This window comes from Cynocephalus volans, chromosome 6 (genome assembly GCF_027409185.1).
Source record: "Cynocephalus volans isolate mCynVol1 chromosome 6, mCynVol1.pri, whole genome shotgun sequence".
NCBI classification, from domain to species: Eukaryota; Metazoa; Chordata; class Mammalia; order Dermoptera; family Cynocephalidae; genus Cynocephalus; species Cynocephalus volans.
This window is the reverse complement of record NC_084465.1, coordinates 81,281,099-81,305,904: the sequence shown is the minus strand read 5'-3', so window position 1 is coordinate 81,305,904 and position 24,806 is coordinate 81,281,099. Positions and strand designations below refer to the sequence as shown.

Below are 24,806 nucleotides of genomic sequence, written 5' to 3'. Positions count from 1 at the left end.
ATACCATCTCACTCCAGTTAGGATAGCTAACATCCAAAAGACTGAGAATGATAAGTGCTGGAGAGGTTGTGGAGAAAAGGGAACTCTCATAGCAAAATGGTGCAGCCTATATGGAAAGTGATATGGAGATTCCTAAAACAATTACAGATCTACCATATGACCCAGCGATCCCACTGTTGGGAATATACCCAGAGGAATGGAAATCATCATGCCAAAGGGATAACTGTACTCCAGCGTTTATTACAGCTCTATATACAATAGCCAAGAGCTGGAACCAGCCAAAATGTCCATCATCTGATGAGTGGATAAGGAAACTGTGGTATATCTACACAATGGAATACTACTGTGCTATAAAAAAGAATGAAATACTACCATTCGCAACAGCATTGATGGACTTAGAGAAAATTATATTAAGTGAAACAAGCCAGGCACAGAAAGAGAAATACCACATGTTCTCACTTATTTGTGGGAGCTAAAAATTAATAAATAAATAAACACACAAACAAATAAAGGGTTGGGAGAAGACAACAGAATAACCACAAAAATTCCTTGAACTATTTAAGCCAAGTGCACAGATATGTGCATGGGGGTGGAGGGAGAGGAACAGGTAAACGGGCATGAAAATCAAGTACAATGTATTTTGAGAAGTAAAATAAAATATAATTAAATTTTAAAAAATTTTTAAAAAGAAATGGATAAATAAGATTAGTTGCTGATTAAATTAAGTTGGAAGCTGTACAGTAATTGTGTCATTTAGTAAATATTTTATCTTTTATGTTATGTTGAGTACAGCTGACTTGTTGCTTTTAAACACTGTACAGCTGTAAAAACCTATTAGTTTTCTCAGTATATATTTTAAACTTTAATGTCTTTATTTTTTAAAATAAGCAAAGCAAAAACACAAAGCAAAAACCACCAACCTTGTACAGTTATGTAAGATACAATGTACCAAAAATATTTCTAAGGAATTTATTAAAAAGAAAAAGGATAATGAGGCTAATAAATAAAAGAAAGATCGTCTGGATTTTAGGAGAAAAGTCATCAGACACTGGTAGTCTGGGATGTCAAAAATGGAAGAGTTAGCAAATTGAGTCTGGACTTAACTTCTCAATGGCCAGTGCTGTAGCAAAATAAGATTGCCGATGAATTACTGTATAATTTGTACATTGTGATTTGTTCTTTCTGGTGGTTGTACATCTTGGGATCATCCCTTTCTTCTCTAACGGGGCTCAGGGACAACCAAGATGGTGAAGGATGCTTTTACGGGCTAGGGACTAGCCTAAGGACAAAGAGAATGGGTTGATCAGTGATAGACTATCAACGTCCAAAGCAGGTGAGGAGATGGAGATTCAATTGGTCTAGAAAAGCATGGATTCCTGAGGGAGAAAAATGAAGGAGAACAGAACTGACACAGCTCAAGTCTGGCACCTCACCTGGAAAGGGAGACAGAATGAAAGAAAAAGACTCAGTACCCTTTGATCACAGTACAGGCATGGCATGAGGCAGAGGCTAATTGACAGGAGACAGACATGTACAAACTGTATTAGCTGAATGCCAATCAATGAGAAGAATTTAATAAATACATGAGATTAGCAGTTTACAATAAGGAGAGGTAAAGTTTGTTTACATTAGAGTAGAACTATGGTTAGATTTCCACAAATTAACATAAGAAATCAGATAAAACTCTTTTGGGCTCATACTCTTGTCTCTGCTTATATGAGAGGGAGAAAAGTGGGTAAACTGGGAAGACAAGTTATCACTAGATAAATGATAGTTATTTCAAGAGATCCTCATGAGATATGAACTGTAAAAAGCAAGAAATACTTGGGAAAAGGAGACAGGTTTTTATTGGCCATTCAAAAGGCATATTAACGCCTAGAACTGTGACTGAGTTTGTTGGAGATATAATAGAAAAAAAGAGTAAGTTTTAAGTCAGAAAAGTCTAGACTTGAATTGATTTGTCATTTGTTAGCAGATAACTCCTAGGCAAATTATCTTTCTGAGTCTTAATTTCCTCATTTAAAAAAAAAAAAAGGCCAGCAATACTCATTCTTACCCCATGAGTTTTAAAGGTAACAAGGTATATAATGCACCTGGCACAGAAGAGCATTCAATAAGCATTAGTTCCCCATCTAACACTTGTTGAATGCCTCCTCTGTGCCAGGTGCCTTATGTACCTTGTTACCTGCCCCCATCCAGGTGACCAGAAAGTTATTTTTTGAAGAAGATTCCTGAACCAAACACTTGATTGTACTCTCTTCTTTAGTTCTCAATTTGGCCACATCCTTGGGTATTAGCTATTAGAACTCTCTGGAAAGGTTCTCAGGATTTTCAGAGCATCTGCTTCCTGGTTCTGGACCATACCTGTCTCTTTTTCATCCTCATCCCTCTTCCATTACCTATTGGTTTTCTTTTCTGAGTAGTCTGGATGGAGCAGGGTCTTAAGGTCACCTTCTTTCCCCAGAAATCTTAATCTTTGTGTGTGTATATGCATGTGTGTGTGTGTCTGTCTAAACTATAATACCCAGGCCATGACCTATTCAAGTGGATCTTCTTAGAGAACTGTGTATCTTTTGGAGATCTCCTTAAGTAATATCACTTGAAAGAATCCCCTTATTCTGAAGGGGGGAGAAAAGGAGTGTGAGCATTCCTCAGGTTAGACACTTTCTACTCCCAGTAAGTAGCATTAAGAAGTGTTTTATTGAGGGTGTGCTCGCTGCTATAACAACAACTCACAATAATAAAAGAATCTGTCAATCAAGAAAAGCCCAAAGGTGTTTTTTTTTTTTTTTTTTTCCTGATCTGGTGAATGGGTTCTTGTCTGGTTCCTTTCATCTTGAGCCTCTATTAATCAACCTGTAGCATCCGAGGTCATCTTGGAAGATGGAGAGAGAGGAGCCTTGCTACATTCCATTGATCTGAGCTAGTTATACAACCCTACCTAGACAGGTAGAATATGTAATCTCCTTCAATGCCTAGTAGGACAATGAAATGATTAGGTCAACACCTATCATCATCATGCCGCAAAGTGATTTAGAGAGAGATTATGAAATATTTCCTCTTCTAATAAGCCCTGTAAACTCATAGATCAACAACAACTTGCTTCGAAAGACAAAAATGAAATTTGGAAGACAGGAACTCAGTTACATTTTCACAGTGTAGAGTTTTAGTGAGGCCAAAATTTCTGGCATAACCATAAAGTTCAACGAATTGCCTAGAGCAGTTCAAACACAGCTTCGAACAAAGTAAAAGCTCTTGTTTAAGAAATCAACAGTCTTTCACAGAACACCAAAACACAATTAAGATTGTAACAATATAAAACTTAATTTTAGGGCAACAAAATTACGTAAAAATAATTCTGTAATGCCTAGCGTAAGTTTAGGATAGCCAGAATGGCCATTTTTTTCATGCAATTTTAAGCACATTATATACCAAAATAACATTTTGTAATTTTTTGTCTGTGATATTTCCCCCAGTAGATTCTTAACCTAAATAGAGCAAACAATAATGTATAAAGATGAACAGCAATATGGCTTGTATTTTAATTATATGATCATAAGATGTGAGGAAAAAGCCTGATCTCATCTATTTCTCTTCCCTTTTTTCAAGGCTAACTTACGTCAGGCAAAAATATAAAGACTATAAACATCCTCTTCATACCTTCTTTTCTTTTTAAATTATATATTCTATTTTACTTCCTTTATAGATAGCTCTTAAAATTTTAACTCATATACTTGAGCTAATAATGTCTATAGTGTGTCTACTGTCTTGACTAATACAAGATGGTCATCGCTTGGTGTCTGATACTTTAATTGCATCTTTTTATACTCCACAATTGGCTATTGTTATCGTCATTAGATTTTCTCAGGTTTGCTCATTTTTGTTTGTATTTTTTGTTTATCATTGTTTTTTCTACTCACTCCTTCCACCTGGGTTTTATTTTATTATTTAAAAAAAAAAAAATTCTACGATGTTGTGAAGCAGTTGGGAAGGAAGAGGAGAGGGGAAAGGAGAGGGGGATAGGGTAGAAGGAGGAGGAAGGAGGGGGAGCGTGGTCAAGGCCCGTGGCACCCCCCTCATTCCTGCAGGGGAGCCCAGGGGCCTTCTGGCAGTAGCTCGGTCGTGGCTGGGCTAGATGTGGACATCAAATGGTGGTATGGCTGAGGCCCTTGGCCCCCACTGCCCGGGCTCAGGAGCCTGGGGAGCTTCCGGTGGAGGCCTGGTGGTCATCACTGGGTTGGATGTGGATGTTGGGTGGGGGCACGGTTGAGGCCCTTGCTCCCCTCTACCACAGCTTGGGAGCCTGAGGGATTTCCAGTCCTTCTATATTTTATAGGTGTTCTTTGGTGGTGTTAGACCTTTACTGTTTAATATCAGAACTTTGTCTCTGATCTGTGGGTTTCCTGTTTTTTCTTTCAGTTTACATTGGATTATTATCTTCTCCCATCACTTAAACTCTGCACTAGAATTAATTTGTTGTCCTTTGCTTACTTCTAAAATGAAGGAACTTTCTGTGGAAACCAGCACTTGAGCCCTGTGGTTGAGCTAAATTGCTTCTGATTCCCTGGAGAAAGTTTTTTGTGAAGCTCAGCTTTTAATTATTGACCTTGTATTTACTTCTGGATCTTGTGAGGTCCGGTACACCTGGGTTTTGCGGAAACTCTGGTCTGGGCCTGAGACTTTTCAGCAAACTGCATCCCCTGCAGTTCTATATTCTTGACCAGTCTACAGTGAGTGGTTCTACGCTGATTGGAGGGCAGATCAGCTGTCCATGCTATACCCCAATATTCCCCTGGTGGGCTGTCTCCCCCACCACCCGCACTCCAAACACTTCCCATGGGGTTGCCTGTGTGCCAGTTCCTTGCAATGATTCACTGACCTCTGAGCGGCTCACTTTTTCAGGTGTCTGTGGCCCCTCACTCCTATGTGGGTCCACGGGAAACCTGTCAGTGGTTTTGCTGGCCTGGGGGCCACCAAGGCCTTCTTCTTCCCTGCAGTCTCCAAGCAACTTCATATGAAGGGCACAGCAATGGCTTTTGCCAGCTCTCAGGGCACAGCAATGGCTTTTGCCAGCTCTCACCAGGGCCAGCCTTGAAATGGTGTGGGCTCAAAATGGTTGGAGTGGTCCCTTCTTTCTCTCATTTTCTGTCACCATAGCTTCTCTCGCCTTCATGCACTCTGTAGTTCTCTCCTCCTCTTCCCCTGGGCTCTAGCAGCCTCCCAGCTTGGCTGTCGTTGCTTTTTAATAGTTGTAAATTAGTTTACTGTGGGTGAGAGTGATGCTGGGGACCGTATATTCCGCCATCTTGATTGGAAGTCCCTCTTTTTACCTTCTAACAGCTAGATATTGAGTGGTAATAGATGTTCCTGATATGAATTCCATAATCCTGTCATCTTTAAATTTGAATAGTTAGCCCATTTCAGGTTTAGTGAAGAAAATAATGTGTAAGCAAATGACTAAACTTCATGATTCTATTAAAGGATTCTTTGATAAATAGGCACTCATGTACCTCTACCCAGAGGGCAGACATCTCAATTATAGAAACACAGTTAAAAAAACGGATTCCTTCATTCATGCTTCTGCCACTCCTACCAATAAAAACAAACATATCCCATTCAAAGCAGAACATTTAGCTCTCTGTTAGCAACAGAAAGAACACTTCCCCAGCAACAGGAAAACCCGAAAAGGACATCTATTTTTAAAAATAAAATGTGAAGCCCTCAGCATTTTGCTGATTTAGTGAACAAGACAGAGTATAAATATTATCCATCTATAAACTAGGTGAACTTCCTATAAATTTTAAGAATAAATAACCTGATTTTACATGCCTTTTATTTATTTGTTTTCTCTTCATGCACATGATCTTTTCTTGACATTTCTGCTGATTTCTCTGTTTATGGGTATTTGCACATATGGCCATTATAAAGTAGGAAGTGTCTCATTTTAAGTGGAAAGGTGATAATTCAAGGTGTTCATTACCATGCACAGAATTGTTCACAGCAGTCTGTGCCACTGTTCAGTAGCAGGGTTTTTGTCCAAGGTGATGATGAATATGCTTGTTGAGGTAAAGTGATGGGAAAATAAACTGCAACTTTTTTGTTATCATTAGGTATCACGGTTTTAAAATGGAAAAAAATCTTAAAAAGCATTTGATCTTGAGCCACAGGGTATTGTCCAATGATTAAAATGACTACCCACTGTATTAATGTAGACGGTATATTAGTGTTAATCTAATTATATGTTTTAGTTTCCTAACTTTACAGAAAAGGAAACTGAAGCTCAGCAAATGGTGAATTTTCTCTTCAAAGGTTTAATCCTATTTAACAGCAAAGGCAGGGCCACAATGCAAATCTTCTCAGGCTTCTATTCTTTTTATTTCACAGCCAATATTATGGGGCATATGTGTTATATCTCTATACTTAATTGTGTGTACACGTTTTACAAATAGTTTTCAATTTAAAATTTTCATTGAAAACAAAAAGCTCACCGTATATGCAAGGATGAAGGCATGCCAAATTAACTTTGTGCCAATTAATATATTACCATTTAAAAACAATAGCAATTCTTAGAATATATGTATATGTTTTTTTACCTTAGTTGTTAAGCTAGAAAAGTAGGAAGCGATATAATGAGTCTTTGATTTCACCCTTCCTTTGTAAAAATGAAACTAGCTGAGGTAAGCCTTAAATATGGGGAACGTATTAGGCTTGGTATATGAGTACTAATTCCTTTTCTCATTTCCTTCCTCAGCTGAAGGCAAAAACAGGAGGTCAGAGGCCAATCACATTTATGATTCACGTAAGAAACTGGAGACAAAGATGGCTGAAAAATTTTAGTTTTAAAGTTAGTTTAATTAACATACTTGAAGACACAGTATACACACACACAATTCTGAATTATATAACTCTACATAATATATACACGTATAGGTACCTGTGTATACACATACATATATATGAAGGGACTTTAAAGAGTTCATGGAAAAATGAGTTAAAGATAATACCAACCTTTTCATGAACTTTTTGAAGACTCCTTGTATGTATATATGTACACATATATGTATATATTTATTTTTTCTTTAATATTTGTTTTACACTAGCTGTGTAAACTTGGACAAAAAAATTTAACCCTCTGAGCCTCAGTTTCCTCATTTGTGAAATGGGAATAATAGCAGTTCCTATCTTATAGAATTGTTGTGAAACACTTAGAACATAGCCTGGCACATGGTAAGAACTTAATAAATATAAGGTATCTAGGTATTATAGAGAATTAGATTTTATATATGTATTTATGCATATATTTATTTATTTATCAATATCTCTATCTGTATCCAAGTGATGTTTATTGCATAAAATCATTTGTTGTTTGGGTCTACATTTAAACATTGTAAAAAACAATTTTATTATGCACTTTTTTCCTTTGTGTTTTTAGGATTGCGAAGCTATTCTGTATGCTACTATAATGGTGGATACATGACATTATGCATTTGTGAAAACTCATAGAACTTTGCAGCACAAAGAATAAAACTTAACGTGTGTAAATAAAAAAAATCAAATCATTTAGGAGGTATGCAGATCTCAGGAAAAAATGCAGACTTTAACAAGAGAATCTGACTGTATTATAAATGTATGAAACAGTCTCACCGAAGTGGGTGGGGGAAAAGGTGATGAACTAAGGAACTTTAGAAATGATTGAAGTCTATAACACTAAAGACAAAATGAACTGCATGTAGGCACTGTTCTCTGGTTGATAAACTTCTTTCCCATAGAGGTATGGGTTAACAATTCTGATACTGCTATACAAGTATACTGCAATCGAACAATTAAATAAATCAATGGCAGATGGTAGGAGCCAGGTTTCTCACTGCTGAAGTGGGAATTACAGATAAGCAAGGGGAAGAGGCTAGAGTGATCAATCTAGTAATGCATTAGAGTTGGAGACATCAGTATGAACTCATATTTAGCCTAGTATAGATACAGATGGTTACTATATAAATATTTGTAGATAGGTGTATGTACATGGATTAGTATTCATGTATATATTTCCTTGCTCTGTCAGTTGCAAGGGGCTAAAAGAAGTGACACCCCAAGCAGCAAATAGCAGTTTTAGAGCATAGATCTTGGTTTCTTATACCATCCGTCAATAAAAGTAACCAGGGTTTCTTAGAGAAATGGCTGGGGCATGATGAACCTAGAGCATCTGTAAGATAACAAAAAATACTGTAAGCACCAAAAAGTAAGTGTCAAAAACAAAAACAAACAAAAAAAACCCCACCGCACATTGATATGAGTGATTAAAAGGACACAGAAAAACTGAAAGAGCTCCAGTGGCCAAAGCTGGGACAATTTGAACAATAAAATAAGGTAGAGTTGGACTATAACCCAAAGTATAAAATAAATATCTGTGTCCATACTCATATATAAATGATTAAGTAAATAAAAAATGGAGAAGAGACAAATTTCCCATGCTAAGGAATTTCAAATAATCTAGATCTGCACCCTCAAGAAGAGAAGCATAAATCCCCACTCTTTAAGTACAGCGTGCTTATAATGACTTCCTTCCAAGGAGAATAGTATGAAAGTGGGGAGGAGGGGAATAGTAACTTTACAGTGGAGGAGAAACTTGACAAACACTATCGTAGTCAGATGATAAAGGTCAACATCAACAATGACAAATCACATTGATAGCATCCTGGACAGGTGACCTAGGGCAAGTTACTAAACCTCTCAGTGGTCTCTAAAAGTAATAAGATCTACTGTGATGGCCTTTTTCAAATGCTAAATATAAGAAATGCAAAATACCTACCTCAGTGCTTGGCGCATAATAGGTATTGAAAAAGAGTATGCATAATTAAGAATTAAATGTTTGAAAAGTGCTCTGGATCTAATTTTTGTGGTGTAAAAGTATTTGTTTTTAAAATTGTTGACTGGGTGCCATTGACCTAGTAATACCTCTGAAATACACCATAGACATTAACGTATTTATAATATGGCCCTTTCTTTTTAGATCTTTGTATTGTTGTGGAGCTATTGAAGAGGCTTGTGAACATTATTATTTTGTTATGGCTGCATCTGCTGTTAGCAAAGTTTTCTGCCTCTGTCTCTCAGTTTTGAATTGCTTCAATATTTTCTCAGAAAGTAAATACAAGGGGAAAAACATGCAAGAAAAAAACACATGCTAGGCTATTTGAAGCTAGACTTCAGAGCACTCTTAAATGCCTTGAGATTTCTGCTTACTAATGTCCTACTAAAGCTACAACAAAGAATCAGGATATCCTGCTGTTGTCTGTTCTTGGAGTGTGTCTCCTCTGTCGTCAATGCTGTATTTCAATACCGATTTGCTGATTTTGACACTGGACCTTATTAATGATAATATTGTCTTATGAGGAAACGAGTTAATAAAATGGTTTAAAACACCAAATGATTAAATGTGACAACTGTTTGATATATGCAATTTGCTTGGGAGGTTAATGCCATACTTTGCCAGTTTCTCAGAAAGGAATTAGAGCCAATTTGTGACATCCTGAATATGTAGAAGAAATTGTTTTTGTTTCAAAATTAAAACATAGGTAACCTGAATATTCTGAATCTTTGCTTGGAGGCTTAGAAGTCACTGGCAGCGGCCTGTTTAAAAGCATCTCACACTTGATTTTTGCCTGTTACCTATTTTTGTCATCCTTTCCTGTGTTAATCGGACAAATTGGACACTGCTATTGAGGAATCAAACCTTTTGTAATAAAAGCCACAGATTCATCCTTAAACACACTTCTTAAAACAGCTTGTTTTGTTTTTTTTTTAAATATCTGATTGATAGCCAAAAACCCAGCATCTCAGATCATCCTGTCCCAGGTTTCCTCTACAACAACTGATACGAATAGGATGTTTTTAAGACCACATAGAATTAAATTGCAATCTGTACAAAATTAGGTGCTTGCTTTTTTTTTTTTTTTAAAGCCAGCTGCTTCTGTAAGCACTCTCTTTTCCAACTATGAAACTCCTTAATTTCCCTAACTTTCTGAAATAGCATAGCTTATTCACTTTGTTGTTCCCCTTGCTAGGAAATTAACTTTGACTCATGCCTAAAATGTATTTGTTCAAGGTGAAACGAAAGGCATAGCTTACAATTCTGTCACAGCATTCTAGTGGCAGTAGAAGTAATGTTCCCATAATTGTAAGATAAGAAAACAAAATGGACAATTTTTAAATAATTTAATCTTTCAACACCAAGGATTTTGTCTTTAGTTTTAGGTCTTTTCTTTTTGAGGTCTTTTAGGCAATGATTCATCCACTTAAGAAATATTTATTGTCTACTCTGTGCCATGCACTATTCTAGTACTTTAGGTACTAAGGAAATGTGATTGAACAAAACAGAAACAGAAAAATCCCTGATCTTATGGAATCTACATTCTAGTGGAGAAAAGACAGAAAATAAGGAAAAAAAAAAGTAATAATGTTAGAAGGTGTTAAGTACTACAAAAAAAACTGAAGCAAGGAAGGGAGGATGCTAGAAGAGGGAGAATGTTTTAAATGGGATAGTTAGGGTAGGCTTTTTTGGAAAACGTTGGACAGAAGTGAGGGATCTGGCCATGCTGGTATTTGGTGGAAAGATCCTTCCAGATACAAATAATGGTCAGTTCAAAGGCTCCAGGGCAAGAGGAAATCCTGTTGTTATAGGAGGATGGAGCAGGCCTGTGCATCTGGAACAAAGCGTTTAGTGGAAATGAGGTCGGGGGGCGTGGGGGTAGGATGGGTTTGTTATTTTTTTTTTTAGAATAAGTGAAAATGCTTTGCTTCTGGAAAGGGAAAAAGATGAGAATAAAATTGAATACTCAGGACATACACCTAAATTACAGTTTTAATTCACTAGCTGGTATCTTAAATATTAATGAGCCTCCTTCTCTGTTTTCTTATTTACAGGTTGGAACAGTATCTTTTTCCAGGTTCCTTTTTATCTCCAGTATCTCTTGGTTTCCCTTAATACCTCAGTGCAGGTACTATTTTCCGATCTTATTTCCTATCCATGGCTTAATCTGTCAGTACCAGCAACACATTTTATTCTGTTGCAAATCAGAATTTTGCTGGTCTAGCAATGTGGAAATTAGAGTATAACAACAAAAACTATTTTGCCTCAATTAGTTGAACTGAGCAAAATCAGGGTTTTTCTTGAATTTCTGCATGACTGTTTAAATGAACCATTTTGTTCCCTTCGTGGGGACACAATAGATTAGTGATAATACAAGGTTAGTTTTGAGAACCTAAAAGTAATGTATTAAGTTCATTTCATTTTGTACCATTGTTAAGCGGAGGAAAAAGAGTCTGGTAAAGGAGAAGGAACTACTGGCCTTCGTTTTCCAAAATGCCTCCGTACCCGGAGTGTTTTTTATGTTAAGTCTGAAAATGTACTTTTTAATTTCCTTGGACACCGATTTCTAAAATAAAACAGGGCACTTTGACAGCACATTCAGGTAACCACTTTCGTTACAATTCAGATAAAAGTGACTGCCTCTAATTCCGCGCATTGTTAACCCATCTAGTGGTGGATTCAGAATGGTGTCAGTCGCACGGGCTTCTACACTGAGTTCCAGAGTTCAATCCCATTTAAATTGGGACTATTTACAATGACATCGGCTGAAATTTGCTCACCCTGATAATACACAAAAACACAGCACAAAGATAAATAAGTCAGTAAAGCTGTAGAGACAGCACTTAAAAAAGCAAAACCTGCTTTAATTTTTTAGAGGTCTCTTTCATGAAGCAAAACTAAGGCCTCATTATTATGCAGGTGCTGGCCAATCACCAAATCAGCGACAGTCTTTACTCTCCTAGGATCGGAGTAAAGCCGATATGCCCGTATCGCATCTACAACTTGTCGCGCACCCCTGTAAAGAACTCAGTGCGGACTGGTAGAGACAAAGGAAAGTTTCTGTCAAAGTTTAGGAGAAAGGTGCTGCGCGGAGAGCAGTGTGAGATCACACTTAAGCCCCAGGTGGTGAAGGAAGCCGAACCCCCGTGTGCTCTTCGGTAGCGGCGGGGCCAGGGAGATGCGAGAAGGAGGTTTTTCCACAGGAAATCTGCCGCCTTGTCCCCGAGACGCGCGAGGTCGGCAGCGCCAACAGTCGACGTCTCGGCCTCTGCCATTCTCGTCCCTCCCGAGGGTTGGCCAACCCCGGCGTACTGCAGAGGACGAGGGGCCCTCGCAGGTGTGCGCGTCGGCTCCCGGACGACCTCGACGCTGGGGACTCTGTCCACTCCTCGCGATCCAAAGCCGGCCTGAGCGCCCAACCCCAGGGGCCCCGCCTGCGGTGCCGAGTAGGAGGCAGAGGGCCCGCCTCCGCTACTCGACGCGCCGGCGCTATGGAGACGGTCACGAGACGCCGGCGGCTCCTGCGCCCGCCAATGGGAGCGCACGTCGCGGGGAGACGCGGACGTCGCTCTTCCAAGATGGCGGCGCGTCCGTCGCGAGCAGCTGGGCCGGGGGGAAGCCTGCGAAGCCGAGTAAAGCCGCCGCCCGGGAGAGGACTGAAGGAGCAGTTGCCGCCGTTGGCGGCGGCCCGGGCAGTTTTCGCTGCTGCTACGGCTGTTGCCATGCGGCGAGGATAGGGAGGACCTCATTGCCCCGGGGTGTAATAATGTTAACAGAGGTAAGCGGCGACGGCGGCCACTGTTTACCTGTGAAATGGGGAAGGGGCCGGCGCCAGCCCGTCAGAGAACGTCATCTCTCTGGCCCGCAGGCTCGACCCTCCGCCGCGGGCCCCAGGGTCCGAGGAACAGCTGGGATTCTACAAGTGCCCCCGGAGTAGGAGCTGTGCTGACTCAACACAGCCCCACCACCTCGGGCTGCCCGTGCCTCGCCTTTCGCAGTTGCCGGTCGCCCGTGGCAATGGTCTTCATGCTGTCGCTATCTCCTCAGTCATCACTTCCTTCGTAGTGTCCCCTGGCACGCTTCTCTGAGGCAGCGATGCCCTCACCGCGTTGCTTCTGGTTCCTGTTCCCCTATGGTTTGCTGGAGGTCTCCCTTCTCTGGTTCCAAGGCTCCAGGGCCCTCCATCTCCGAGCTCGGTTAGCGTCCTGGGTTTGTCGCTCAGTCAGACCGGTGTGTTTTCCACCTTCCTACTTTGCTTCGTGAAGTGGAGCCTTTTCCTCAAGCTTCACTTGGATAGCTCAGTTATATCATCCCCGTCCCCCGCACCCCGTAACCTTTCGCTGAAATCGTGGCAATCAGAAAGTTCAGTTTAGCATCTACCTTCTTGGTTTGCTTGTAGCCCCCTTGCTACTCTCTGTGGAACAGTTTTTTTCTTGGACCTGAAATGAAAGTAGGGCAACTGTGACGAGCCAATCAATTTCCTTTTTCTAGTGCTTAATGTCCATTGCAAAAGTAGACTTTGAAGAAGTAGGAGTTTTACCTTTATGAGCAGTACTTTAAGAGGAAGAACTAAACTGGTGCAACTATGTGCTTGACTCGAGTTAACACAGTTATGTGTAGTACATGCAGGTGTAGGTGTCATTGAACATAAAATACTGAAGCTTGTGGATTTAATGAAATATCTTCTTAAAAGCTGTTCACTTTAAGTGCTATGAGGATTCTGACGTCAGGGACTGGTTTGGGCATCTTTGTGGGCTGAACTGAGGATAGAAAACGGTTTTAATGAGCAATGGGAAGTGTTCCTACATGGGCCAAAAAGGAATAAAAACATTTGTAGACATGTGGCTTTGATTGCGTGAAGTGATGAGGAAGGACGGATTTGCCTTACCAAGTCCTTGGAACTTGTGAGGATCTTCATACTTTGGTGTTTGTAATTAACCTATGCACAGAGCCTGACATATGATGTGTCTGGTAAATACTTATTGGTTGATTGTAATTTCTGAACTACTTATTTCTAGTAGATTGCACTTCATCATATATTTCTAAATTCCACATATCATTCATTCCTGGAGTTAATTTCATTCTCGGAAATAATGGTTATGTCATAAGCTTTTGTTATTAGCAGTATTACATTAAAAAAGACATAGATAGCGGAAGATCTGTTCTTAAATTTGATATTTTAGTAGGACATTTAGCCTTGTAAGTTTCATTGATGTCTGCAATGTATAATATGATCTTTTGATGAAACTTGGCTAGGATAGAGTTTTAATTCTTTCACGTGAACTCATTAGTGTCTGCTAGTAAAATGATAGTGTCTTGATTAGGACTGAACTTTCTAAGCTTTTGTATTTTAATATAATTTCGTGTTTAAGTGAAATATTTTAAACAGTAAGTCAATGATAGTAGTAAGTAGGCTGTACTTAAGTGTGTACAGTGCATAGTTTGTAAGTGGCAGAGCCAGGGTTCCAAGGCTATCAGTACTTAGCAAGCCCGTTCTATTCACCACCACATGGGATTGCCTCTCCAATTTAAGGCCCAGATTAAATTGTATTTGGATCTTATCCATGGTTTTCAGTAGTCATTTTATCGATTAGGAAACTGAAGCCTAGAGACTTGTTCAAGGTTAATTATTAGTGACAAAGTTGAAACTGAAATCTCATCTTCTGACACAGTACAGAACGCTGACCATTTTGCTCAGCTGCCTCTCAATTAGTTTTCAGCTCTCTTGATAGATTTTAAAACATGCTACTTCCTTGTTTGAATATTGTCAGTAAATTGAAATTTATTATTACTTGAGAAAGACTTTTTACTTACCTAGCTTTTTTTCTTTTTCTTCTTTAAACAAGGCTTCTAAGTCTTGTAAGATAGTCCTGTTTCAGAATATTTTAGAAATAAAATTTCACTCCATATTGGTTACTAAAAAATTAGTAGTGTGGGACTTTTTACTGCTTCTGTTAGGGCTTACTTAGATCAGCAGGTTTTAGGGGATGTGATTTAATTCATGTTAGATCTCGAAATGTATAACGATGAGCTGTGCTGTGAAAGATACTCCTGTCTTTACATTAGTTATGTTTAGCAAGCATTTATTGAGCTCAGAAAGTGGTGAATTGTACTACGTGCTTTTTTCTTTTACATCTCAACGTTGAGGAAGGTGATATTATCCCCATTAGCCAGATGAGAAAACAGGTTGAGAAAGTTAAATTAGCTTGCTTAAAATCACATGAGTGGTAGAGCCAGGAGTCATACCTAGGCCCTCTTATTACAGATTATGTGCTGTTTTTGTGGCTCTGTATGGAATGCATCGTTAATTTTTTTTGTAGCCGATATCATCAGTATACTATTTTTAGTGTTTTTTTTTTTTTTTTAACTGAAGTGAGAATATTAAGTACATAGATGCATAATGGTAGCAGTAATGATAAACATTCATATGAAATTTTTCAGTTTTGCATTTTGTCAAAATGTATCTTTGATTAAAACCTTTTCAAAAATGAGAAGCAATGCAAGTGATCAATTAAGGGCTATTTTAAGTTAAGCAAAAAGGGAAAATTACTCAATTGAAGAAACTAATATGTACACTGAACTTTGAAATCTGTGAAATATGAGAGTTTAATGTGAACTGAAAGTACAGCCCCAGTTCTATAGTTCTCAGTATAAACTTTTTGGCTTCAATTTGTATTATTTTTATTCTAAATACAATAGAATTATTTAGAAGTCTTGCTAATCATATGTGTGTCTGTTTTTTGCATTTTCCATACAGGGATGATATATATGTATACATGTATATAGTGTGTATATATATATAGTTTTAATGTCCAGTTAATTTTTTTTTTTTTCCTTTTCTACTGTCTTTGCAACTGCTAGGACTTCCTACCTTCCTACTCTTAATGTTACTCCTGCCACATTTGTCAAAAAATTTGTCATAGTATACTTGAAAATTATTTGTCTAATACTCACTCTCCATCTCCTCTCTTTTTTGAAATTCGCAATAAACTTCATATGTCAAAATTAGGGGATGGGATGTTAGTTTACCTGATAATTTGTTTCAGTCTGAATTTTCACAGCATTAGAATATAATGATAAATTTTTCAGTCAATTTTTATTAAACACATTTTTAAGCTTTTCTTGATATTTTGAAAGCTATGAGGATTATGATTCTTAACATTTATTATTCCAGAGAACTAAAGGTATAGAAGCTGTAGGGAAAGGTGCTGATATGTTTCAGTGCTGTGGCATACTCTGGAGTTGTTTCTTCATTAAAACCAATTATCAGCCTTTTGTCACATCCTGTGCTTTTAAAAATAGTGAATAAAAATTGTAGTTATTTGAAGTTATTAGTTGTCTGGGTTGTTTATAAATGTGGGGCATTTAAGTGAAAGCTAAATAAAAATAGTTTTTATTTGTGTTGTTACTTCCATCCAGATTTATTGATTTTAGATATTAACACTGATTCTTGATTTTGAGGTTAACAGATATAATACAGATGGGAAAAGACATAAACTGCAGAACTTTTAGAAGTCCCAAGTTAATACTTATTAAGGGAGTAAAAGGTTTTTTTTTTTTTTTTTTTGGCAACTGGCCAGTACTGGAAACTGAACTCTTGACCTTGACCTTAGTATTACAAGGGCGCACTCTAACCAACTGAGCTAACCGGCCAGCCAGGGAGTAAAAGGTTTTGTGGTTGAAATAAATTCAGAGAATATTTGCCCAAAGTCAAATATGTTTCTTCTTTGGAGGACTTCTCATAACTTTTGGTAGGTAATGTATTCTCAAAGAAGGTGATAGAATTTGTAGCAAGTTCCAGGGCTCTCAATATACAAACACATACACACACACACACAGTCTTGCCCATAATGAGCACTTAGTAAAATATTGTGACTTAATTTTTGTTGATTAATATACTTGTAATAGACATACTCTTGGGACAGATTAATCCTTAAACTATATGAACTGTTTGTTAATTATTAATTAGGACATTGCAAAGATTACTAACTAGAACAAGAATCCATAGGTCCATTGGCATTCAAAGGGTGTTATGAGGTAGGAAAGGGATTCTATAAAGAAGGTGGAAAGATGTCACTATCTAGAAGTAGTCTTGTTTGCCACTCTTATGGATAACATTGTTTAGTGTTTTTGGACAAGCCAAGTTGAATATTGCTAACCGGTTTTAAAGAATTTGTTTCATTTTTTCATTTTTTATTATTTTTAATTAGTAATCATATTTATATACCTTTATGGGGTATAGTGTGATGTTTTGAAATATTTATAGAATGTAGAATGATTAAATGAAGCTAAATATTCATCACCTTTATTTTTTGTTGTGGGACATTTGAAATTTGTTCTGAGTTATTTTAAAATATAAAGTACATTATTATTGACAGTGGTTACCCTTTTAATAAATTGATCTTGACATTTTTTTCTCGATCTATCTGAAACTTTGTACTCTTTGACCAAGAATTCCCCATTCTTCCCCACAGCCTCTGGTAACTATCATTCTACTCCGTACATGTGAGTTCATCTTTTTTAGATTCCACCTATAAGTGAGATCATGTCTTATTTGTCTTTCTATGCCTGGCTTATTTCACTTCTGTAATTCCTGCATGCTCATGTTCATCCACATTGTAGCAAATTACAGAATTTCTTTCTTTTTAAAGCCTGATTAGTATTCCACTGTGTACATATACTACATTTTCTTTATCCGTTGATATTACACTTAGGTTGGTTGTATATCTTGGATATTGTGAATAATGCTGCAGTGAACATGAGAATGCAAATGTCTCTTCCACATAATGAGTTCAGTTATTTGGATATAGTTAGCCCTCCATATCTGCAGGTTTTGCATCTGCGGATTTTTCAGCCAACAGCACATTGAAAATATTTGGGGAAAAACCTAATAAGAAAATAATACAAGCAAAAAGACCAACACAGTAGAACAACTATTTACATAGCATTTGCATTGTATTAGGCATTATAAATAATCTAGAGATGATTTGATGTATACAAGAGGATGTGCATAAGTTATATGCAAATACTATGCTATTTTATATCAGGCACTCGAGCATCCAGGATTTTGGTATCCAAGGGGTTCCTGGAACCAATCCCTCTTGGATATCAAGGGTTGACCTTGTACACAGAGGTGGGATTGCTGGATCATATGGTAGTTCTGTTTTTAGTTTTTTGAGGAACCTACATACCGTTTTCCATAATGGCTGTACTAGTTTACATTCCCATCAATAATGTATCTAAATTCCCTTTTCTCCGCATCCATGCCAAAACTTGTTATCCTTCATCTTTTTGATAATAGCCATTCTAAAAGGTGTGAGGTGATATCTCATTGTGGTTTTTAATTTGCATTTCCCTAATGGTTAGTGAGGCTGAACAATTATATTTATTAAGTAATTATTTTCACTGTATTTTATTAATCCAGAACACTTATACCTCTGGTTAAACACTTCTGATCGGCAACCAGCTAGCTAGTATCACTGTATGGAGTTGATAAAATTGCAAACAAAAGCAAATATGAGTATATGTGATATTTTAGTTAGTCTGTCCCACTGCATATCAGATAAATATTAGGCATTTTGAAATATTAAAAGATAGTTTCTAAATTTCCATATGTATCCTTGGTAGACCTAAGAAGGGAGATAACAGTATATAAGACTCTCTAGCTTTCAGATGGATTGTTCCAAACTGTTTGTTGACCAGTTTTTAATAAAAATTGATAAAGGATAGTTTCTTTGCTAGTCCACTGAGTATGTTATAAAATTACTTTTGTTTATTTTATTTGACGAAATATGGGGTTAAATTTGGGAGTGGGAGTAGGAAATAAGTAGAAATATTTGTAGGTTTAGAGATTTAAGGCATTTGTTTGTGCATCATAGGGCCATTGCAAAATGTGTGGTTTTTTATCTCTTAATGTAATAACTAGCACGTGCATATAGATTTTGCAGATTGTCAAGGGTGCTCTATGTCTTAATTATATTGTCAGATGCACTCATGTTTACTTAGGATTTGTGTCATTTCTAGTTTATCCATGGAATAAAGAGAATTCTCTCGGAGAGTAAAGGGAGAAGAAAAAGTATAAGAGGATGTTTGAAATAGATTGCTTTAGGGGGAATCAACTAAGCTGTGTTAGCTGAGTGATAATGAAAAAGGAGGGAGCATGAGCTTCTGGAAGGGGAGTAAAATAGATCTTTCATGAAGAAGAGTCTCCAGTGCTGGCCACTAACTTGCCATTTGATGGCAAAACTAAGTTACCTTAAAACTTTCACTAAATGAGGTTCTCAGATTATGACTTTTTAAAATTGTGTTTTGAAATTCTGTGGTTTCACAGATCCATCAAGTGAATCCTTAATTGATGGTAATTTGGAATTAACTTTCTATTTCAGAGTCAGGTTTAATTTTGGTAATACAATGCTTTAAATATTTGGAAGGAAAGGGAACTTCAAATTAAAGCAAGTAGACAGCTCATAAACTGTTTTAACATTTTAAAAGTGGTTGAAATTGTGTGAATGAATAGGATGGAGTCATGGTGATGCATAATGCATACTTGTCTGTCAAAAAATTATAGCTATTAATGGAATGAGGCAACATGCAAATAAACCTATATGTTAAGCATTGTGAAGGGTGAGTCCCAGCTTCACCACTTATTTATGATAGGATGTTGGAGCAGTTGTTTGAACTTTTTAAGCTTTAGTTTCCTTTTGTGTAAAACTGGGATAGTAGCACCTTTCTGGCTGCTCTCACATTGTTATGGAGATCAAATAAGGTGATTGAGGATATAACTCTGTAAATTGGCAATTATACAAATATTAGTAGTTAAAACATCAGGTTTTTTTCTTTGTATCTTGCACTAATATGAATTCAAGTCCTAGGCTTCATCTAACATTGTTGCTTACCAGCTTCTTGGTGGATGGATGGGTCCAGAGGGAAGGTGGGGGGGTCCTCTGGCCATTGGTGCATTTACAGGAGAGGCAGGGAACAGATTTAAAGAAGTGAAAAAAACAAAAATAGACAGAGAGCATGTCTTGCAAATTAGTAAATGAGGGTAGTTTCTTATGTGGTTGGTAAACTGATTCCAAAGAATTTCTTAAAGGGAAATTCCAAAAAATGTTTGGAAAAAGGTGACTTACTTGAGGGTTACAGCCATTTGTGTGTACATATTTTGATATGTTTGTGAGAAAGGAAATCTTTTATTATTTTTTCATCAATCTTAGTAAATTCTTAAGATTTTTTGGTAAATTCTTACAAGGAAAAGCTGTTGTTAAAGGCAATAGTTATAAGGCTTTGGTTAGAACTTATCCTGGAGATTGATTCTCGTGGGTTAATTTGTTCACCAAACATGAATATGACTACTTTGTGCTAGGCACATGCCAATAACTTCTGGTGCTGAAGTGGTCATTTAGACCAGAAACCTGCCCTCAGAAATCCACTATCAGGGCTATATTTAGCTCTGTGGTACTTTGGGCATCTAAGCTGAAGCTTTGAGATTTTGTGTCAGAATAAAACAAATAATATGACTAAAGTGCGAAAAATTAAGAGAAGAAAAGGTTGGAGAATATAATTAAAAGCTTTCCAACTCCAAGTAAAGCTCCTAGTTCAGATGAGATGGCGGGTCTGAAATGAGTTTCGCCTTGCAGCTGAAGAGTCAGCCCATCTCTGCTGCCGGTATTTGCTCCAAGATAATTCACAGTCAGAAGTGAAAGAAGAACAGAGAAGCAAAAACAAACAAACAAACAAACAAACAAAACACCAAAACCAAAAACCTGTGGATTTTTTTTTTTTTTTTTTTTTTTTGGTGTGAGAAGACTCTTTAAGTCTCCTTAGAGAGCTCTATCAAATTTTACCAAAAAACCTTGCTGAATTCCGTTACCCTGGTAAAAGCAATACCTGGTCTGCTGTTCCCCACCTCCACATATGAGGGGTCTTCAAAAAGTTTGTGGAAAGATTTGTATTATCTTTGAGTTCTATTTTTCCACAGTTTTTTGAAGTACTCTTGTATCTATTTATTTATTTGCTTATTGTATGGTTTTTTTCCTACTAAACTCCTGAGAATAGGGCTCACAGTTGCATGCCAAGAGCCTAGAACAGAGCTTGACACTTAGTACATCTCACTAAATAGCTATTGAATGAATGGATGAATATTCAATATTCCCTTAAGAAAAATTAAGGTAAAAGTGAAAAATTACTAAGACAAAATTGTGCATGATAAATTTAAACTATCACATTAAATACCCTTTAAGGATTGGTTACTATCTATGTCTATTAGACATTTTATATAGTAAGTACGCTGCAGTTGAATATTGTGTTTGGGATCAATTCAACAAGAAACCCGAGGCTTTTAGTTAGGAATGTAATTCTGTCTTAATTTTTCTTACAGAGAAAAATCTGATTAGGTTGTTATTTTGATTAAAACAATTATAAATGCAAGAAGAAGTTGGGTTTTATTTTGCATCTCCTACTACTTGATAGTTATTATAATTTCATGAGTACCAACTAAAATTTTATTCCTGAACTAATACACTTACAGAAAGCCTTGTTTGTAACTAATGCTTATTTCCATGGCACTTTTTTGAGTGTTTTAGTTTGTGTGACCTTTAATGCTACTTTAAGAGTTTGCAAGTATGAGTAAAAATTTGGTTATGGATTTCAAAGTTGGAAATTTTGAAGGGTACATTTTCAAGGAGGGCAGCTGCTAGTACTGCCATTTGACTAAAATGCCTCTCAGTGTCACTGTTAGAGACATAGTACTCTTAGGTCATTTTGCCTATCTGTAATTCCATCATATATTCAGAAATAATTTGTACCAGAAACAGTCTATAAAATAATTCTACTCTGCTTAACTGTTAAAATTAAACTAGTATAATAACCTATATGGTATAGTTTTGAAATTAGTATGAGAGGCTTATATATGTCACCTGGAATAATTCACCATTGTTGACTTAAGGCACTTTTTTCTTCGATTTCCTGTGAAAATCCTAAGGTGAATCCTGCTTTGCTCTTGACCTTAGCCCTGTGTTGTTGGATTGTCCTTGGATGTTACTGCATTTAAACCTGAATTGGTTTTGCTCCTGAAACCCTGGGGCTAATTTTAGCCTGAATGTGGTTTGGCACAGGAGAGAGTATGTGATTCTTTGTATTGTCACTACTTTTATTTTCAGGTTAGAGTTGTGTGACAACATGCATATGTGGAGAATGGCCTTTGGGTTCACCATCATTTCAGACTTGTAAATTATAAAACTGATTAAATTGTATAATTTTAGAAAAAGAGTTAAATATGAAATAAAATTTCATCTCATTTCAGTTATTACATACATTTTAGGAAATAATGGTCTGACTTTAAGATAGGATTTTGTGTTTCTATAAGCCATAATATTGTACTTTGCCATTTGTTCTTGATTTCTCTTCCTGAGTTTGAGATAGTCTTTTTCCTTAGGTTTTTTGTCAGAGAAAAACACAATTGATGTTTAATCAGACCGTAAATATTAATCAGCTACTTGCACATCTGATATTAATTACTAACATCTGATCTTTCCCTTGCACAGTACTGAAGTACTCAACGCTTAAAGTGTTGCAATAGTCTAATCCTGGTAGAAGTTTGTAGAGTGAAAGGAAATGGGCTAAAGAAAGGTTGGAGACAACTTGAAGGGTGGAATACAAAAAAGATACAGAAAAAGAAATAATATATTTTAGACATAGTGGGTGTAGGTTACATAAAAGTTTTAGAAAACCCGAATAGGATTGACAGTGTTTTATGATGTATTAAAAATGTATTTTATGAACCTGAAGTTAATGTCTAGTAGCTCAGAATATTCAATTAAATAATAGGCGCTAATGTAGAATTTATATGACTATGGAAGTTAATGAGATTATCTTTGTACTGGAACTCAGAGTGATAATCATCTTTTTACATCTATATGTATCTTTTATCACAAACTGAGTATTCCTAATTTCTCAAGGAGAGTATACACTTTTAGTTGAGTGATGGCTGGTGTCAGATTATTTGGATTTGAATCTGTTTTGTCACTTCTGAACATTTTGACCTTGGAAAGGTTACTAAACTTTCTGAGCATCGGTTTTCTCATCTGTATGACTTATAAATTAATGGTACTTAACTCAGAGGGTTGTTATGACTGCTATGTGAAGTAACACACGTTGAGTACTGTGCACGTGTTCTCCACAGTAACACTCAGTAAATACTAGGTTTTCTTATGATTTCCTCTGGTTTATTTTCAAAACTTTGAATTTTATGTTCAAAGTTGTATTCTGTGTGTTCTTTGTTTCATCGAGGAGGTTTTAAAATGTCAAAGTAATCCTCTTTGACCCAGATGATCTAGTTCTTTCCTTATTTTCTATCTCAGGTTTTACTTGCTAATTTATGTATTGCATTTCCAAAGTGAATCCTAAGAGCTATATTAGGCTAAATTTCAGGGGGATGACACCTGTAATATAATAATACGAACTGGTCATAACCAGAATTTTTGGCTAACTAATATGTTTCTGGCCACTAAAGCTTTTACTGCAGATGAAATGAAAGGGAAAAATTGTAGTACACTTACATGTTATGCATTAAAAATGCTATTGTATAGTTTTCTGATATGGGAAATACTGTGGTTCTTATTGATTTGATAAAGTTTCATGTAAAAGCTGCTCTAAATTTATATAAATGAGCTCTTCTATTTAATTAATTGTTTATAGGGAACAAAAACAGTATTGTTAAAATCCTTTCTAATATATTTGTAGTTGGCTTGATTGGTATTAGTAGTACTGTGCAGTAGGTTAAGAAAAGGACTTAGGTCTAAGTTATTACAAATAAAAATTTTTTTTATGTTAATCTTAATTATGGGTATTAAGCATAGAAATAATTTCAATACCTTTATAGAACAGCTGCTTATCTGGGTTCATGTAGTAATACAATAAACGGTTAACACTCAAGGAGTGGGGTGTTCCTATTACAATAACATTTTACTTAGTTGGAGATTATGCCATCATGGTCCTTTGTGGGTGAATCTTTGTCTTTCTGTCTCTGTTTTCCTTTCTATACTTATTTTTTTTCTTTTTTGTTGCTGTTGCTTTGTGTATGTGTTGACCTTCCACCCCCCCCACACACTATCTTTGTTCTCTTGGTTGTTTGTAGGCCTGTAGCATGCTCTCTGAGGGTTTTCCTCCCAACCTTTACCCTTTCCTTCTCCTCTCAAATAAGTTAAAAAGGCCAGAATAGAAAATTTCACTTTTATTTTTTATGTTACACATCATTTATGGGTTTAAAATTTTAATTGTGAATTTAAAAAGTGAACAGATAGAATGCTTTATATATTTTTCTTAAATATAGCCCAGTATAATTTCCTTGAATGATTATATGACTCTGAATTTATCTTATTTAAAAAGGCTCATCATCTCTGAGTTAAATGAACACTAATGAGCTTATTTTTATTGTGAATTGAAAGGATTTTGTAGTACTTTCAGGGACATGGTAATTGTTCTGATTTGGGGTTGTTACTGTACAGCCCTCAGGATTGTGAAGGAAATTCATCTGCGTCTATCCTAACTCTGGAACATACCCTCAAAATTATCCTTATACCTACAAAAACTGCATTGGATTAGGAAAGTATCAGGGGCTTTAAGATGTTAGTGTCACGTTAGTTACTTCTGGTTTTCTAATCATTGAATTATTTGAATCTTAATAAATCACATGTTTATCAGAACATGCTTAGTTTATTTTGTTTTTGGTGCGTGTGTGTGTTTCTGGTGCGTGTGTGTGTGTGTGTGTGTGCGTGCGCGTGCGCGCGTGCACGTGTGTGTGTGTGTGTGTGTGTGTGTGTTTCTGGCCAGCATGGCATGCTTAGGTTCTTAAACTAAGCTCAGTTTATACTCCAGTTCTATGACTTAGCTGTTTCTTTATGTGTGGAATAGAGTTAGTAATAGGATGATACTTCAAAAAAGTTTG

The 24,806-nt window shown here is 36.7% G+C and overlaps 1 protein-coding gene across 3 annotated transcripts in view; it reads left to right on the top strand.

Moving 5' to 3' along the window:
* The first annotated feature begins 12,444 nt into the window (after positions 1-12,444).
* SNX13 (sorting nexin 13) overlaps positions 12,445-24,806 on the top strand; it is a 157,628-nt gene continuing 145,266 nt past the window's right edge. For all 3 annotated transcript variants that reach the window (XM_063099107.1, XM_063099106.1, XM_063099105.1), the window contains exon 1: positions 12,445-12,641. In XM_063099107.1, the coding sequence (XP_062955177.1) occupies positions 12,630-12,641 (12 nt within the window). In that variant the 5' untranslated portion in view covers positions 12,445-12,629. The remainder of the gene's footprint in view (positions 12,642-24,806) is intronic.